At 30.4% G+C, this 18964-nt stretch overlaps 2 protein-coding genes across 3 annotated transcripts in view; both read left to right on the top strand.

The window, feature by feature from the left end:
• Positions 1–7064, top strand: part of LOC132950804 (uncharacterized) — a 130244-nt gene extending 123180 nt beyond the window's left edge. The window contains exon 9 of the mRNA XM_061022378.1: positions 4436–7064. Within this exon, the coding sequence (XP_060878361.1) occupies positions 4436–4625 (190 nt within the window). The 3' untranslated portion in view covers positions 4626–7064. The remainder of the gene's footprint in view (positions 1–4435) is intronic.
• A 4229-nt stretch (positions 7065–11293) lies between these two features.
• LOC132950300 (elongator complex protein 3) lies at positions 11294–17409 on the top strand. 2 transcript variants are annotated; one of them, XM_061021698.1, is made up of 11 exons: positions 11294–11448; positions 11806–12053; positions 12145–12348; positions 14826–14980; positions 15050–15338; positions 15419–15636; positions 15721–15853; positions 16051–16175; positions 16249–16430; positions 16977–17082; positions 17192–17409. In XM_061021698.1, the coding sequence occupies exons 1-10, from the start codon at positions 11433–11435 to the stop codon at positions 17048–17050; spliced, it is 1644 nt and encodes a 547-aa protein (XP_060877681.1). In that variant the 5' UTR covers positions 11294–11432; the 3' UTR covers positions 17051–17082; positions 17192–17409. The 2 variants fall into 2 exon arrangements, with proteins under 2 accessions (XP_060877681.1, XP_060877680.1); XM_061021697.1 differs by lacking the exon at positions 17192–17409 and having other exon boundaries at positions 16977–17159.
• The last annotated feature ends 1555 nt before the right edge of the window (positions 17410–18964 follow it).

Here is an 18964-nt window from a genome sequence, read left to right as displayed (position 1 = left end):
GTTTAACTTTGAACAAAACTTGATTTGGAAAAGCCTCGCTATATGGGGTCTTAGATAAAAAGGATTACGTGGGCGAGCATACATAGGCGGTCACCGATAAACGATGGCTGTTTATTTTCAACTTACCGGGGGATTTTGGGATAGCCAAGAATTGGTTGAGATAAATTTTTTTGGGTGGTCTAAACTTAATATAATACTATTATTATAATAGTATAACGAGTGCAATATTTTATAGCAGTTTCTGCAATATTGTTCTTTGTGTGTAAATATGTCTGTGTCTAAGCAAGTTTGATTTGGTGACATAACATTGTGCATTTGCAGCGATTATAGTGGGACGCACGCACTCGCCGTTGTTTAATAGAAAGAGTTACAATAAAGATTTAATTTTTTGAGAATAGTTTCGGTTTAAAAATTTGAGTGAATATTTCGAAGCATAAAATTAAATTGTTTCTTTGTTTTATCGTGGTCTATTATTATAATATTTTCATCATCAAAAGCGAACAATAAACTCTCATAAAATGAATTCGTTGTAATACACTAATATAATTTGGGGGGGGGGGGGAGTAAATATATAATTTCGCCCTCCCCACTCCCAGATATGCCAACAGTATAAATCTTTAAATCTTCCAAAATAAAGAAATAATGCCAACATAAACATTAACATATATTTATAAGATAAAAATATTTTTTTCTCAGATTATTGTGTATAAAATAGTATTTATTTCACGTTTCTCATGTTGAATAATAATAATAATATGTTGACGTATTGTCAACATTATCTGGGTTACAAAAATAATAATATTATTTTATGAATTATGATTACAGGATTATTGTCACGTTATTTTTTTAAAACAAGTATTATAGCACATTTTTTTGCAAATTCTCCTGTATCTACCTACTTAATATTATAATTTCACACGATTCACGAAACCACGATAGCGGGTAAGAGGTACCTATGCTATGATTTGTCTCTTTATTTATTTATATCGTGTTAGGCTGCAATACTTTGAAATACAATAGATTAACATAGCATAGAACTATTACAGCAAAAATTAAAAAATTAGGTAAAATACAACATATAAAACTATAATATTATTATAGGTAGGTATGTATGGACTATAGTGTAATAAATAAACTGTTTATTGGTAACTTATTTGGCAATTCGAGTCTCCGTTATCAAAATGTTGTCATATATCGTTTGACCAGTATTGTTTTGGCAATGTCTATTGCCTTATGTTGTCTCTAAGTGCCATGAAATGAGTTTTAAGACTTTCAGTGTAAAAACAAACGATTACTCTTATATGGGTGTTATATGGTTTCGATTTTGGTGATTAAATAATTTTACCCGGTTACGTCACTGCACAAACGTGAATGCATGCAAGGAGTTGGCCATTGTCAAAAACAAAAACAAAAAAAAAATGACTTGTACAGCAAATCCGCGAGTGTGCAGTGTTGTACCTATAATACCTGTAGCCCATAGGCGGGGGGCTGGGAGGCTTAGATCCCCTAGAATGTCTATAGCCCTCTCAAAAACTAATGATTTCACTAATCATAAGAGTATTGAGTCCTGATAGCTACAGCCCCCCCCCCCCCGCCCCAAATTTCAAACACTATTTACGCTTATGCCTGTAGCCAATTTAAATACGTCGCCCAGTACATTTCGACGCGCACATCGAACGCAATAATAATAATTTGTTCGGTTTTTTTGGTATACATATTATTATATTCGTGTTTACGATCGTTTACGGGTGGGTAGTACTACACTAGCGCATAATAATAATAATAATGTTATAACCTCGCACGCGACATTGCCAACGACGAGAAATAATAGTAATAATAACAAAATCACTTTTCGTCACTATATATAAATATATATGCTGCAGCGGCGGCGTTGGCCGCGGGGCGACTGATCGAGAACCAAATGGCTGCACGCCTAATCCTATTAATTGTTTTTTGATTTCGGGGTTTCCAGCACCCTTTGCGAACCCTGCAAAACGGTCATCTACTGCAAAAGTACGTCCTATTTATATATATATATATATATATAATACGACTATACGAGGGTGGACTTGGCTCGCTTTTCCGAACATTTTCGTATACACCGACCTCTATGTGTGTGTGCACATTATATTATGCCACAGGCTGTTGGTATAGCTCATATTATTATATTATATAGAAAATTGAAAATGTCAGTGGAAATAAATTGTGTCGAGCGAGCCGCCGCGCCCCGCCGTTAACTCGACTGAATTCGTACATGACATATACATCGGCACAGAGGCTCACATAATATATGTATATATAGAAAATCGAAAATGTCAGTGGAAATTAAAAAAAATCCAAAACCAACGAATTCACGCGTGCCGTTCGCTGTGCGTTTATTTTAAAAAGTTCAAATACAAGCTAAGTAAACTTGTATATACAATTCAATACCTTAGTCTTAAAAAAAACACTTTACCTTATAGCCGTGTATTACTCGTGTACATAATCGGACAACACTCGTTATTCAGTAGGTCACAACGTAATAATACAATAATAGAATATTAGTCGAGATAATATTTCTCATTTTCAATGCGGTGTCTCTCGTCGTTGACATGTATTAGATCAAATAACGCAAGATCACAGCATTTTACGTGAAATGCCAAAAAAAATTTACCAAATTTAAATAACCTAACTGTCCTAACTATAATCAGAGCTGATCGAAAAATAGGTTTTAAATTTATTACGAAATGGTCATACATATTGCTTTTATTTTGATACGTATAAAAACGAATAGCCCCGAGTAGGTATATTTCTTAAAAACGATCAATCAAAAGGAAATTCTATAGTTATATAAGCGAAGAATTGAAATTCAAAAAAAATTATCTCTGCAGTTATCATTGACTAAAAGTCTAAAACCACCAAAATGTTATTGTCCATCGTTCGTGTTATAAAAGCGTCCGTTTATAAGTTTCGCAACAACGAATTTGCAGTAAACTATAAAGAGGAACGCACACTGCACTTGCGTCTCCCTATAATGATGCCCCTGAAATAAAGCCACAATGGCGCGTATACGATCGACTTGAATTCGTCCATTTCGTGTAATATATATAATATTATGCAAAACATACGATTATTTGTTTTTCACGCGAGTTATAATAGATAGGTAGGTCACACAGGACAGCCACCTGTGCGCCTGTCCGCTCGCGAAGGTATCTGCGCCGCCTTGTCCAGTATCGTGAAGGTACTCGTAATAATATGCGCACAGAACACTACAATTCCCACCAGAATTCAAGTGCGAAAAGGTCGCCTTTGGGTCTGTGGGGAATTCGAGGGCGCCCATGTTAATACGAACGTCAACTCGGAACCGATCAACTGACACGATAGGGACAACACTTGTGTACGATGTACACTTTCCTTTGCTTATGATATGTATACAAGACGGTTGTTTCTTGCGTGAGACACGTGTTTTCAAGAAGATCGAACGAGTATCTACTTATTGAAACTACTACAGTGTTTACATTTGTGTAAACAAGAATTTTGTATTTCCTCGAAGTCTTTTCAAACAACGCACAATGATAATATTATAATAAAGCACGTCGAACACAAAGTAGCAGCCGTAACCGCAATAATATTCGTATTATATAATTTATTCAAATGTTCATTATAATTTATAATATATTAAGGATTTAAAAGTGAAAATAGGAGTGGATCGGCAAAAATCGTGACTTAACACTCCGCGATCGTCCGAACTGTAAAAATGCCGAATAATAAGAGGGGAAATATGATTTTTATTCAGCAAAATCGTATAATATATTACAAAACATTTATGTATAATTGCCGAGTGTTGTATTAAAATCCACGTATAAAAGCAAAACGACTGTATCATATATTATGATATCGTGACCGATTTAACGATATTACACGTGCGTCTATTGCGCAATGCTTGTCTATCACCATTTTTTTAAAAAGTCGACCCCCCCCCCTCTCACCGCGGTATACACAAATATACCAGAGGCCAAACTCTCTTATACGTAACTATACGATAATAATTATACTTTGATATGATATATCAAGTACGTGGATGACAATTTTTACATTCCCCTCCCCAAAAAAAAAAAAAAAAATTGTCTCGAGTTATGTACTTCCGTTACATTATATGCTATAATATTATCTTTGTATTTTGAAAATATAATTGTTAAAATGATAATGTAGATCCGCGTTTACACTTTATACGGTATAAGATGTTTGGACAAAACTGAAAACGTATAGGAAAATAATATACATAGCCTCCCCCTCCCCCCCAACGATGTGTTGTCAGTTCAGCATATGATTAAGTATTATGTTATTATCTACCGTCGATTTCGATTATTGTGACTGAAATTTAATATTGTATTAATAATTGCAATTGCTAATAAACTAACTATATTGTTGTTTTTCTGTTTTCGGCACGTCGCAGGCACCGGAAGCACATGAAGTCGGTACAAGAGAACTTGGTGCTGTGCAAGGCGGTGGTGCCGCCGTTGCGCGAGGCCAACCCGCGGGCCAGACAGCTGCCCGGCGACGGTGCGCCGTCCGATCTGATATTCTTCTGCCGCCGCGTGTACGATTGCCGGCAGAAACGGTTGCTGAAGAAGCCGACGCTCTGACCAAAACGCCTCCGCTGCAGCCGACGCCTCCGCCGCCGCGCCATCGTCCTCCTCGTCGTGCACCATCGCCGACGCCGTCGCCGCGGTTTTTCCATACTAACGTCGCCGCGGTCGTCGCGTTTATATTATTTATTATTATGATTATTTTACTATTATTACGTACCGTTTCGATAATTGTATTCGCTCTTTTCTTAAATTATTATTATTATTATTATTATTATTTTATTGTCGAACGTTGCAAAACGACAATACGCGATATCATAATAGTATTACCTATGTCATATACCCGTACGACTAATGTATGGGCAAAACGTTTTTAAACTTAATTTTTTCTACCGTTTCGTGTCTTCGCGGGGCCCGAAATAAACCCCTTCGGACGGGATCCTCGGCCCCCGAGACTAGAAAAACGGACATTATAATAATATTATGTACATATTGTTATTATATTGGCGCGCACCCCCACAACACTGCTGTGTGACAATCGGGAGAGATAATTTGTATTTTTGGGAAACAAATTATTTCAAATCGAAAACGTTTTCGACCAGCGGGGTCGAGACGACGATAAACCGATAAACGAGCACACAACACACAAACACTACATCCGCGTCTTTCGCATAATGCGCGAAATATGAAATAATTATTTTATTGCGTATCGTTACGCAACTGGTTTTATTCGTTAAATTATATTATAGACGAAATGCCAATGTACCCCTAATTTTTACATTGACCGACATTTTTGTGTACCTAAATTTTGTTTTATTTTTCGGAAACAAATCGTGTCAAAAATCGTTTTTGATAATAAATAAGAATTCTCGCACACTCACATGCACTCGTTCGTCGTCCGCGCGCGCTACATAATATAATGTGTATAATAATATAATATTTGTGTATAATTAAATAATGGCCTCACGCTCCGTTCTACCACCTACCTCTTCTTTAATTCTCATCGAGTCTTATTATTATTTTTTTTTACGGAAAATTAGTTGATTCTTTTTTTTATTATTGCATTATTGTCACTACCTACTATTATACTCATACACTATTATATAATATAATATTATGATTTTTCGTGCGACGTGCGCATTGTAACTTATACAAAATATTATATAATGTACCGATGATGATGACGGGCATTCCGGTTACTTGCGTGCTGCGCCTTTTATACCGCGGTCCGTTCACGTGGTAACTGAATCGATATATACCCTCCCGCCGAACAACACTCGTCCACAACTCACCCCCCCTCATCGTTTTATAGTTTCTTCTTTGCTTTATGTTTTTCTGCAGTTATATATTATAATATATACAACGCCTCATCGACATCTATTTCGCTATATTTTAAATACATAAATATATCGGTCCAATATTAGATAATTTTCTTCAAATCACACACTTGCACATATTATTATATCGAATCATCGTTTATTGGCGAACAGACGATATAAATATAATATTATATCCTCCGAGCCCAAGTTGTATTCCTGCATTATTATTTCCATCCACTAATTATAATAATTATGGTTCGGTGGTACGACCGAAATTGTATAGGTATAGGTACCATTAGTACCGACTCGTTGACTTCTACATCCACGATTTCCGTTCACCGAACCCACCACCACCCGCTGCCCATCAAACACACCCGCACCTAAGTGTAACGACGAATACATATTATTATTATATACCAACTATTATGTACCAATATTGTAAAATGCCCGGTCGGCGGTATATACATATTTTGTTTTTTACTTGAACGCTTTTTATTTATTTATTTTTTTTTTTTAGTTTAGTCGCATAATTTCAATGTTTTTGCTTTATACAAATGTGTTGTTATAGATTACAAAAAAAAAAAAAAAATATTAAAAAATATTACATATTATTATATTATTATTATACTATATTATTGATTCCTAATAACCAAGTATAATATGATAAATGTTAGAAAAAACGACAAACGATTAAAGAATTTGATTAAGTGATTAAAATTTAATAAAATGATATTTAAAAAAAAAAAATTTAAAAAAAAATATATATATATAAACACTATATATGGGTATAAAATATTTTATTTTTAGATATTTATGATGTGTAAATGGACCAATTTTTCGTGTATAAACTTTTTTTCATCGTTCACATAGTTCCGGACGGACGCATATGTAGCTTAAATATTATGTTTATTAGATAAAAGGTCATTTAGTTCGCAATAAATGTATGTAGTTATGATTTTTTTTTCTGAGTGTAATATTTTGTGTTATTATATCATTAACAATAGCAATTCAGTTATAAACACACACGCGTACATAATATTATGTGTACTTAGAATGTTATCAATTAACATCCCTATATTATATTGTTTGGATTAAGTCACATATATTATATTGTATAATTTTGACATTCATTGAAACTATAATATAACACTGATATTATAAGAAATATGTCGTATCATTTGTGTAAATTATTTTCCGCATTATAACCATGTATGGTTTAAGATATACCAAGGTATCGTGGTTATATAACAATGAACCAAGCATGTCTTATCTTTAAGTTTTCCGAAAAAAATTTTCAACATCCTCTATGTGCCAATCACGCAGATAACATTTGCAGATTTGTAACAAAATGAAAAACCTAGTTTCAAACACCTATATAATACTGTCGAAAGTTTAAATTTCTATTTTCTACTTGTACTCGTTAGTGTTGTTCTAGTCCCCATTCCCAGTCCATATTGTCTAAAACGTTCAATAATATATTATATAACCGACGATGTATTGCTAAAAATAATCGTCGGTATGCGCTCGCTTTTTTTCACTCGGGCAAATGCAACAATAATGGTAAAAACTAAAAACCTTATCATAAATAAAAAAATACATTGTATTCTCTTGCACCCCCTGTTATGACCGTATCAGACACACAAGTTATAATTATTACTATTAGTACTGTTTAATTAAATTGTCTCGAATGTAATTAATTTATTATAATTTTTTTGATAATCGCCAGCAGATATCTATACTGAATACCGTTTGTTATAAGCATTGAAAATTACAAATAGGTAATTATAAAATATTTATTGTTTATGTCTCCGCGATATACGGCTGTAAGTCCCCGTGACATTGTATACATTTGGAGGGTATGCGGTAAAAATATGACTATAGGGAAGTGAGCTGGATACGCCACATACGCAAGGCGGCGTGAACTTTTTGAGTCTGAAGCAAATTGTATGTTGCAAACATGTTTACCACCCATCCCCTTCATTATACACCAAAGTATAAAAAGTCAGTCGCAGAGGGCTATCTCTAAACTCGGTAACATATTATAATATAAATTATAATATTTGTCATGAAATGTATGTTGAGGACTTGAGGTTTCTACGATGATACAGTCCAAAGCTGGCGGAAATCCATTACGATTTCAGGGGAGGGGATAACATTATTAACAACAATGTGCAGAGCGGGGAGCTTCGGTTCCATATACAATTAAAAAGTCATCTGTTGCTTTGGGGAGTTAATATGAGATATCTGAACTTAACCCCCCCCCCTAATTTCCGCTTATGCCACCCACTCATTGTAGACATGGAAGCAATTGCTTCAAATAATCCCATATTCCTATAATACATCCTACCTCCGTGACGAGTGTAAAAAGTAACTTCACCACAATATCCAACGATATTCCAGTCCATCTATGATCCTCGGGAGTGGCAGTTGGAAACGCGGCGGCCATCTCCACGTTTTCTAGACGCCAAATTATTACTTTAAGACCATCGGCTTTCCGTCATAATATAGGTACACGTGAAATGTTGCTTCGTAATCAACGGTGATCCTAGAACAGAGTAATTATTGCACATTTGCGCATGTATTATCAATCGTGTTAATGCTCGGATAATATTATTGCCAGTTGGCATCCTTATATTATTTGAGATTTAAATTACATTTAGTCTTCGGCGTTCTGCGCGTGTTAATCCTAGTACCTAGGCAAATCGTCTAGCCTATTTTTGTTTTGATCATCAGTTTGGAGACGACCAAAAAAATGTGTAATATCTCTTTGGATGACCTCTGAGAGAAAGTCCATTTTGTTGTTGGTTGAAAGGTAACCTGCAAAAAATGAATTATTACTTCATTATTCTCTACACTCAACTGAAGTTGTTAGTTATATACTGCAGGGTGATATTTTAAGTATGCTCACTCTATTTTTATAGATACTTACATTATGCACGTATTCAAATGCATGTATTAAGTTCTGACTTTTGGAATTTTTAAATTCACTTGAAGACCATATTTGATATTTTGAATACTTGAGGTTTATTGAACCACTTAAGGATGATCCTGTGACAATATCAAACTTTTGTTTTTTTTTTTTTAAATAGGAACGAGTGAACGACCCTTTTTTATTTTTCATTATTCACCAAATATTTATTGGAGAATTTCGATGAATCTATATCGTAAATCGAGAGAATAGTTTTTGAGTTATAACTCTGTGTACTAAGGATAATATGTCCATGGTAATGGGTGCAGTATGGGGCTTAGATGATTTGAAAATGTTACAGTAATTAGTAATCAAACTACGTGCGTTTTCAATACACTTCGCTTCATTTTGGTTTATACTATACTGTAGTTATCTAATGTGAACGTGTTTAGGTAATAATAAATTTACCATTAGAAAATCCAATATTTGTCGTCATTCGTCGGCCGTCGATAACGATGATGTCGATTGACATATGAACTTATCGATGTATAATGTGTTATTTATAAATTATAATCGACAGTAGGTATCTTTATAGACGTAAATTCTATGAATTGTAGAATATGCAACATTTATGCAACTATCAATAAATGTTCAATAAATATGCATTTTCATTCAAATATGCAAAAATATGCAAAAAAAAAAAATTGAACCATAGAATCTACACATTACGAAACGTCGACATTTATAATCAAAATTATTCTAGGTGAATTGTAGAAGAACATGCATTTGCATATAAATCCGGGCCCTAATTACTAATTACTATTGATCTGTCAGTAGGTATAAACAATTTGTAAAAATGATCCAAGTATAATAAACACTGCATCTAATATTACATAATTTAGTTTCTATTTTTGTAAAACCATTTTCAAAGATAATTATACTAAGTTATACATTCAGTGTTGGGTCTTGAGTAGTAACGTACTAACGTAACGAAAGTAACGCGTTACTTTGCTTGTAACACGTTACGTAATTTCATTAGAATTATTTCCAAGTAACGAAAATGTAATTAAAATTACTTTTGATAAGTAATTTCTATAGAATAACGCGTTACAGTTTTGAATTATCGAGTACCTAGGTACCTGTTGCGAATTGAAAAAAAAATTTTAGTCTACAATGTGGCGGGTATTATATTATTATGTTTACCATTCTAATATTTATATACTTCTAATTTTAACTCGCCACAATTCAGTTTTCAATGGTTTTGACAATCGACTCGTCGAATTGCACCGTAAATCACGAGAACAGTTAATGACATTTATTAATTAATTTGATTCCTCTAAATAGGTAGGTAGTACTAGGTACCTTTGCAGAACGTTTCCTATGAATTCATATGCGTTGACTATCAAGTTGTATACGCTCCTATTAACTATACAGGTTTTATAAAGAATTTAGTGTTGTGCTAAACTTGTTCACTTTGAAAAATATACTTATTAATTATTACTTTACTTAGAATTTACATTAGAATGTAACATTATTTTTCTGAAAATTCAAAAAAATCAAAATATTTACATTGTAATTTTATACCTAAATCATTATAGCCATATTTCGGCATTTATAAACGGTTTATTTTTATAATTTAATAAGTTCTTATGGCGTTCTATATGTATTAGAATTTAATTTTCACACACCTAAGGTTTATATTGTGAGTTTGTGGTATAAATACATAATACACTTAACTATACCTATAATGATTAATCGCCATTGATAAGTAGATACAATTAATTAGTACTATTTTTTAATAGTCATAAGCATAACTCATAATAGTAATTACTATTGTTATGTAAATATGTACAAACTGCACATTATTTTTGTACATATTTTTCAAATTCTAGTACCTATTTACACCTTTTTAAAAATAGGTATTGTATTTCTAGTTACATTATTACCTGCAGAATGATGATTGCCAAGACATTTTTAAAAATAAAATATTTTTTTTTTTTTGTAACGAGAAAGTAATGAGTTACTTTTCTATTTGAAAAGTAAAGTAATTTCATTACAATTTTATTTGAGTAATGAGTAAATTAATTTAATTACATTAATCTCTTAATGACGAGTAAAGTTACTTTTTAGAAGTAGGTGTCGTTACAAACTTACACTCAAATTTGTTTCTTAAGAATGTTGATTACTTGAAATTTGAATGTTTATGAAATATACACATATCCGACATATTAATCATATTATGCACATGTACAAATGCATAATCATACAAGCTGTAAAATTTAAACGGGGTCATGGATAAAAATAACGTAATATATATACTTATTTTCCTAAAAACGCAAAAACACGAATAATCCCTATAATACTACGCGGGTTAAAGCACAGAATAAGACAAAGTAAGCAGCCCTAGCGTACGCAGCGCAACCTGTGGCCGTTTAATCTTGCGACTCATTTCGGGACGTTATCAGAAGCGGAGTTCGGTTGATACTATTCCAATTTATAAGATAGTACCTATCTTAAATCGTGGTCACGACTCACGACTTCAGGAGTTACGACATTAGTATTAAATTAATACTCTTTATTCATTTATTATAATATAGAGTATTTGGTTATGAGTTTACAATTTACTATAATTTCAACATGTCTGAAGTAGATGGTGAGTAAAAAACTTAAATACTTCAATATAATTAGCTACTTGAGCTTATAATATTATACTTGTCTTACTTTCGTAGTTTCATTCTATCAATAATATTCTTTAAAATAGTTGGTATTTTAAAGGTTTTTTGACTAATTTTATTGCACACTTTTATTCAATTGCTTTCATATTAATCACGGTTATCTTCTAGATTACCTTGATATTAATTTAAAATATATAATAATTTGTTTAAGTTGCTTAAGCTGGGTAAATTAAAGTGTTTAAATGCTAAATAATGCAAAGTTAAGTGTAAATTAAAAATATATTTATGTATTTTTATGAATGATCAATTTTATTTCATTTTTAAAATTGTTTTAGAAAACATATCCAAATTAAGCCATGAAGAACGAATGGTTTCTACAGTTGCTGAAATTATTCAGAAATTGTTGATTGCGCAAAAGGAAAACAGAGATGTAAACTTAAATAAGTTAAAATCTCAAATATCATCAAAATATGGACTGAAATCATCTCCCCGACTCGTTGATATTATTTCAGCTGTTCCCAATGATGCGAAAAAATTATTGTATCCAAAGTTGAAAGCAAAACCTGTTAGAACAGCTAGTGGAGTGAGTGTGAAAATATAATTATTAATTACCTAAATTTAAATAAATACTTTTTATTTATACTTGTATATTTTGTTAATTTACAATCATGTAGGTAGCAATTGTTGCAGTTATGTGTAAGCCACATCGTTGTCCTCACATAAATATGACTGGAAATATATGTGTATACTGTCCCGGTGGTCCAGATTCTGATTTTGAATATTCTACACAGTCATATACTGGTTACGAACCTACTTCAATGAGAGCTATTCGAGCACATTATAATCCATATGTTCAAACCCGCCATAGAGTTGAACAGGTACCTATATATTATGAAATTTTATTAATTTAATCGTAGTATGCAATTTACATTTTTTGATGTATGCAAATCATTCTAAGTTAATTGAATTAAAAAAAAAATTAAAAAAATAATTGTTTATAAATTGAAATAAATATAACACTACATTTGTTACAATTTTTTACACTCAAGACTAGATTTAATTAATTTTTTTATTGAACAAATACATTTTTTATTTATGACATAAGAATTTAGATAAGATCAATGAAATGTAAAAAGGTAACTCCGAAATATATTTTCCAGCTCATCTAAACTTTAGTTGTATAATATAAAAACTACTTATTTGTTCAATATTAAATATTTATGCATGGACATTATTAGAAAAGTATTCTACGGTTATTAGTTTTCTACTATTATGAAATTAAAAATTTTAAACACACTGTTAAGAAGAATTGTTTCGGAAATGGATACTTGTTTGTTGTTGCCCTGCCACTGGACCATAATATACAATTATTTATCAACTCACCACCAGGCAACCTTACGTCATGTGTCTTTGCCTAATCTAAAATCTAAAGTTTTGATATTTCTATGGTACCTATCTTGCATTTAGGTTAGTCTATATAGTATGTAATCAATTTAAGGAAAAAAGGTTAATACTATTTGTCTGTTTATAATATTTGAAATTTTATTTTATTATATTTTAACCATGTTAGTATTTTACAAGGCCGGATTAAAACCTTCAGGGGCCCAGGAGCCAAGATATGGTCGTGAAAAAAATTAATTTTTTAAACCTTTTTAATTAAGTATAATAAAAACATTAGAAACATTATTTTTTTTATAATACATATACTATAAATTAATACTAGTATTTTATGTGAAAGTCTTTTTTCTAGCTTTTTGTGTAGCAAATGCTTCTAATGTCTTATCAAAGCTTAAATGTTGTAGAATATCATTTTCTGTAGACAATATCATTAAAGATAACAGATTATTTTGTGTTTGTGTTGATCTATTTTTATTTTTAATTCTGACCAACTTTGAAAATGCTCTTTCTGCAGTACAATTAGCAACAGGAATGGTAAAATATATTCTTATAGGAATATGAATGTTAGGGAAAATATTAATAATATTACGTTCGGTCATCCATTCAAATATCTTGAGTACATCTCTTCCATTCAATATTTGTTTTAACTGATCCCAAAACTGCTTGAAATGTACTACTTCATATTTGATTGAATCATCAAAATCATTTTTATATACACTAATGAATTTATTAACACTTTCCTCAACATCATTAGTAGACGCAACATGTAATCTATAGTTAAGAATAAAAAGTGTTCAACACACACTATATGCATTTATTCTATTGTTAGTTCTGAGAAAATCTAGCAATTATTACATGATGTGTTTCAACCAGAAATTTATCATTATCACTAAGTATAGTTAAACCCTTATTGTTACCGTCAAAAAATTTATTTATGATTTTTATTTTATTTTCATCTTTGCATGTATTGCTTATTTGGAAGCATAACTTCCCAACTCTACATTCATAGATCATTCGAATCTCTTAAACATGAAACAACATTTTTTAAGCTTTTCAACAAATTTACCGCTTGTAAAATATCATTGCATTTGCTTTGAAAATTAATAGATATTTTATTACAATGTTGTTATATGTCCTATAAACCTGGCCACTTACCATGCCCGTAGTGGTAAACACCTTAAACATGGTAGGCGGGTGACAAGAGTTCAAGACCCAACGCCTGTTAGTTCAAAAAAAAAAATTCTTGTAGGCACTATAAAAAGTACAAATTAGTACAGCTCAAAGTAATTTTAAGCCGAGAAGATTATGTGCCCTTTACATAAGTGGGCCCCGAGGACGTGCCCCCCCCCCCTTAATCCAGGCTTGTTATTTTGTCAATTTGTCGTTACATTGTAGTCCTGTATAATTTAAAGTGGGTAATGGGTACTTATCTTACAAACTCTATTAACTAATTATAAAATATTGTTACAAATGTATTTTAATGAGTTATTTTTCTCAAAATGTAATATTTGCATTACATTTTTACAACAAAAATATATCATTAAAGCAAATACAATGCCTGACATTTAGGGATATTTATAAAACCGTCTTATTATTTTATGTGTAATTATGAGATATTAATAAAATTATTATAAATTAGTACAACAAATAGTCAACCTAGTGACAGGGTGATAAATTGTATATGTTGCTGTGGTAGGGGTGTGACAGGGCAATAACAAACAATTACTCAAAAATGTATGTTTGTATTTTTTTTTAAATTTTAAGAAGATCTTTATTTTTTACAAAATGTATATTATAATGAGTATCTACTATCATGTGTCTTATAAACTTTTAAATTGAACTATAAAATAATTATAAACAGTGTATTTTACCATTAATTGTACTTTTTTAAGATTTATACTAAATTTTAATACTTAAAAATTATAATTATAGTAAATTATTTATTGTTTGTTTATAGCTTAAACAATTAGGCCATAATGTTGATAAGGTTGAGTTCATAGTAATGGGAGGTACATTTATGAGTTTACCCGAAGACTACCGGGATTATTTCATCAGGAACTTGCATGATGCTTTATCGGGTCATACCAGCTCTAATGTTCGAGAAGCTGTCAAGTATGTATTAAACTATAATACATTTTTATTTTGAACAATATTTTATGTTAATTTATTGTTTTTACTTAGATACTCAGAAAGAAGTAATGTAAAATGTATTGGCATAACAATTGAAACTCGACCAGATTATTGTTTGAATAGACATTTGACTGACATGTTAAACTATGGTTGTACACGATTAGAGATTGGTGTTCAGTCTGTGTTTGAAGATGTTGCACGAGACACTAACAGAGGTCATACAGTTAAAGCAGTATGTGAAACATTTAATCTTGCTAAAGATTGTGGTTTTAAAATTGTATCACATATGATGCCTGATTTACCTAATGTAGATCTAGAAAGAGACCTTCAACAGTTTAAGGTATAAATTAAAAATATAAATAAGTTAAATAATATTATTTACCTAATTGTTTTATTTTATCTATATTTATTAATGTTCAGGAATTTTTTGAAAATCCAGCTTTTCGAGTTGATGGTTTAAAAATTTACCCTACTCTTGTAATGAGAGGCACTGGTTTATATGAGCTGTGGCGTAGTGGACGATACCGGAGTTATTCACCATCTGAATTAGTAGATTTAATTGCTCACATATTAAGTCTTATTCCTCCGTGGACGCGTGTGTATAGAGTTCAAAGAGATATTCCAATGCCATTAGTTACGTATGTATACATAAAATCTAACTAATATTAATTTTCGGATTTTTTTTATTTGTCATATATATAATTTATATTTTATTTTCATAGATCTGGAGTTGAACATGGGAATTTACGAGAACTGGCCTTAGCAAGAATGAAAGATCTTAACTTACAATGTCGTGATGTTCGAACTAGGGAAGTTGGAATTCAAGAAATACATAATAAAATTCGCCCATTTGAAGTATATTATAATATAATTTATTACATAACAATTATGTTAGTACTTAGCAAACTAAATAAAAATTAAAAATTAAATGTTTACTAAATGATTAATTATTTTTTACTGTTCTTAATTATTCTTCATAATACATAGTTAATACTTAATAGTATGTGGTTGGTATATTATTTGTAATGTTATTATTATTAATCATATTTTAGATTGAATTGATACGCAGAGATTATGTTGCAAACAATGGGTGGGAAACATTTTTATCGTATGAAGACCCTGAACAAGACATTTTAATCGGTTTATTAAGATTGCGCAAGTGTACAGATTCGTTTAGGTATAAATATATTTGAATTTTATTTCATTTTTGGGAACTTTATACATTATTTTATTGTACATATTATTTATAGACCCGAGTTAAAAGGAAGAGTTTCAATCATACGAGAACTACATGTGTACGGTAGTGTAGTTCCTGTTCGATCAAGAGATCCAACCAAATTTCAGCATCAAGGATTTGGAATGCTATTAATGGAAGAAGCTGAAAGAATATCTTTATACGAACACAAGTCTACCAAAATAGCTGTTATTTCAGGTTTGGTTATATTTAAAATGATAATGAATAGCGACATTGATACTGGTAGTTATAATCAATGTTAGCGGTCAAAGTTACATCAAAGACAACCTATTATTAATTGTCTGATATGCTATGCGCTTAATATTATATATCTGTATATCAGAAAATGCCATATTATTAAAATATTAGAAGGTGTAATTTATGACAGTGGACTCCACTGCCTAACATTCTAATCCATACATTACTAGCCTCACAACTACCTTATATCTCAACGGCATCGTCTTACAAAATACCTAACGCTTCTCTCCACTTCATCCATCCACACATTGTACTTTTTTCTTGATCGCCATCCTCAAAACCTCCATTCTTTGTACCACCAATTTTAAGTATTTGAATCTATACGCTGCAATTCTGCATCATACCCCATCTTCATCACATGCCTTGTCCCATCAATTTCTCAATTACTTCCTCCAAAATAATACACAGTTGTTTTTGTTATACTCCTACTTATCTATATAAATTGTTAACAAATACCCACTAATTATTATATATCCATTTTTTTAGGTGTTGGTACTAGAAACTATTATAAAAAACTTGGATACCACTTGGATGGACCTTATATGTCAAAACAATTATAATTGTTATTTTAATAACAAATGTTCTAAACAAGGTAAAAAAAAAAAATGAAATATTATGTAATTTGTATTGAATAAAAACAAAGTTATTTGACAAATCATTAGTTTTATTATTTAATTGCATTCAATATTATTTTATTACAGATCTATTATTTTGTATACAATAAACTCTATGCTACAAGTTTGTATTTTGGGAAGAAGAGGGTGGGCACTCCCAGGTGGAACTTGGGGGCGGTAACTGTTTATTGTTGATATGTTGGTGAAAATCATAAACATATTAATAAAATAATTAAATAATAAGTCTATGGCGAAAATTAAATTATTAAATATAATATTTATCATTTTATTGTTAGTGGTGTTGAAGTAAACAAATGTTATGTATGAATATTATTACTATTACTTATTTATAAACCATTTTGTTTCATATTGCATTGTTAATTTACATATAAAACTAAACCAATTATTTATTTTTCTATCCAATCTTGAAGTAGATATTAACCACCTAAAAAAATTTATCATTCTAAATAGTTAGTGAAAAATGTTGTTTTTAATTTAGTGAACTTTTTATAAACAACAAATACAGTAAAGCGGTAACAAAGATTATAAAAAACAAAATCAATCAAACAGCTAGAATTAAATGTAATATTATGTATAAGTACACCTGTAATACTTAAATGTTACTTTTAGATTCTGAACGGAGCAATAAATGTTTTGATTTTACAATGATGTGTATAAAAATCTTTTCTGGTAAGAAAGTGAATCTAGTTGGTACTTTGGAGGCCAGGGGTCAAAAGTAAAAAATGTCCAATAGTTTGGTTAAAAAATTAAGGAATATCGGACATTATTATGCAAAACCAGTTTTTCAAAAAAAATCTATTTTGTTTTTTAGTTTAACTATATAAAAATAACAGAATATGGATGAAATTTTCACTGAATGTTTAAATTAGCAATTTCTATACGCTATAATATTTTTTAAAAAATTAAAATTTCAAAATGTATGGTTTTTTTTTTTAACTATTGTCGATACAATATTTTTTGGTCGATCATAAGACTTGTAAATGTAATACGTTCCACAAAAGTTTGTGGTAGAAGTTAAAAAAAAATGTTGACAAAATTCATTAAAATAAAAAAAATTGCAAATTATTTTGAGTTACATATTCATAAAAATTGTCTATTTATATCTAAACTTTGAAAATTGAATATAAGATTCCCCTTAAGTATTCCTACATTCAACAAAAAAAAAAATTTACTGAAAAGACTAATTAATTTTTTACGAGCTTTTGAAGCTAGAAATTGAATATTCAATTGTTTACTTTTCATGCAATGATTTGCTTATTTTGTTGTTATTCAAGAACTAATAAATGCAGGTACCTACTTAAAATTTTCATCTAATGTTAATTTTATAACTTTTTATATATGATTAAATTTTCAAAATATTTCGACTTATTTAAAGTTATTTATAGAAATAGTTTTTTATTTTATAAATGTCAATAAAATTGTATTCGTCGATTCAAAAAGCATGACAATTTAATACAAAAATCCTTATGACTAGTTATATAAGTTGTTATAATAGCAGTTGATAAATATTAAAGATTCATATTCCATACGTACGATTTTTTTTTTAATTATTTAAAGTTCAAATCTTGACAAAATACGTAAAAATGTGCAGATTATTTTGAGTTAGATTATATTTTTTACATTTTGTTACGATAGTATGAAATTCTATATAATAATCATTATTATACTAGACAGCGAAATAGTGTTAATATTGATTTTTATAATAATATTCAGTTTACAATAAATGCGTATTTTACACATAAAATACGACGAATAAAGTATTTTATTTTTCACTAGATTAAAATAAATTGAAATACAATTTATGTTTATATCTTCAATTATTTTCATTGCGATGGCAAA

The sequence above is a fragment of the Metopolophium dirhodum genome, chromosome 8, assembly GCF_019925205.1.
Source record: "Metopolophium dirhodum isolate CAU chromosome 8, ASM1992520v1, whole genome shotgun sequence".
NCBI lineage: Eukaryota > Metazoa > Arthropoda > Insecta > Hemiptera > Aphididae > Metopolophium > Metopolophium dirhodum.
This window is presented reverse-complemented; position numbering and strand designations above follow the sequence as displayed.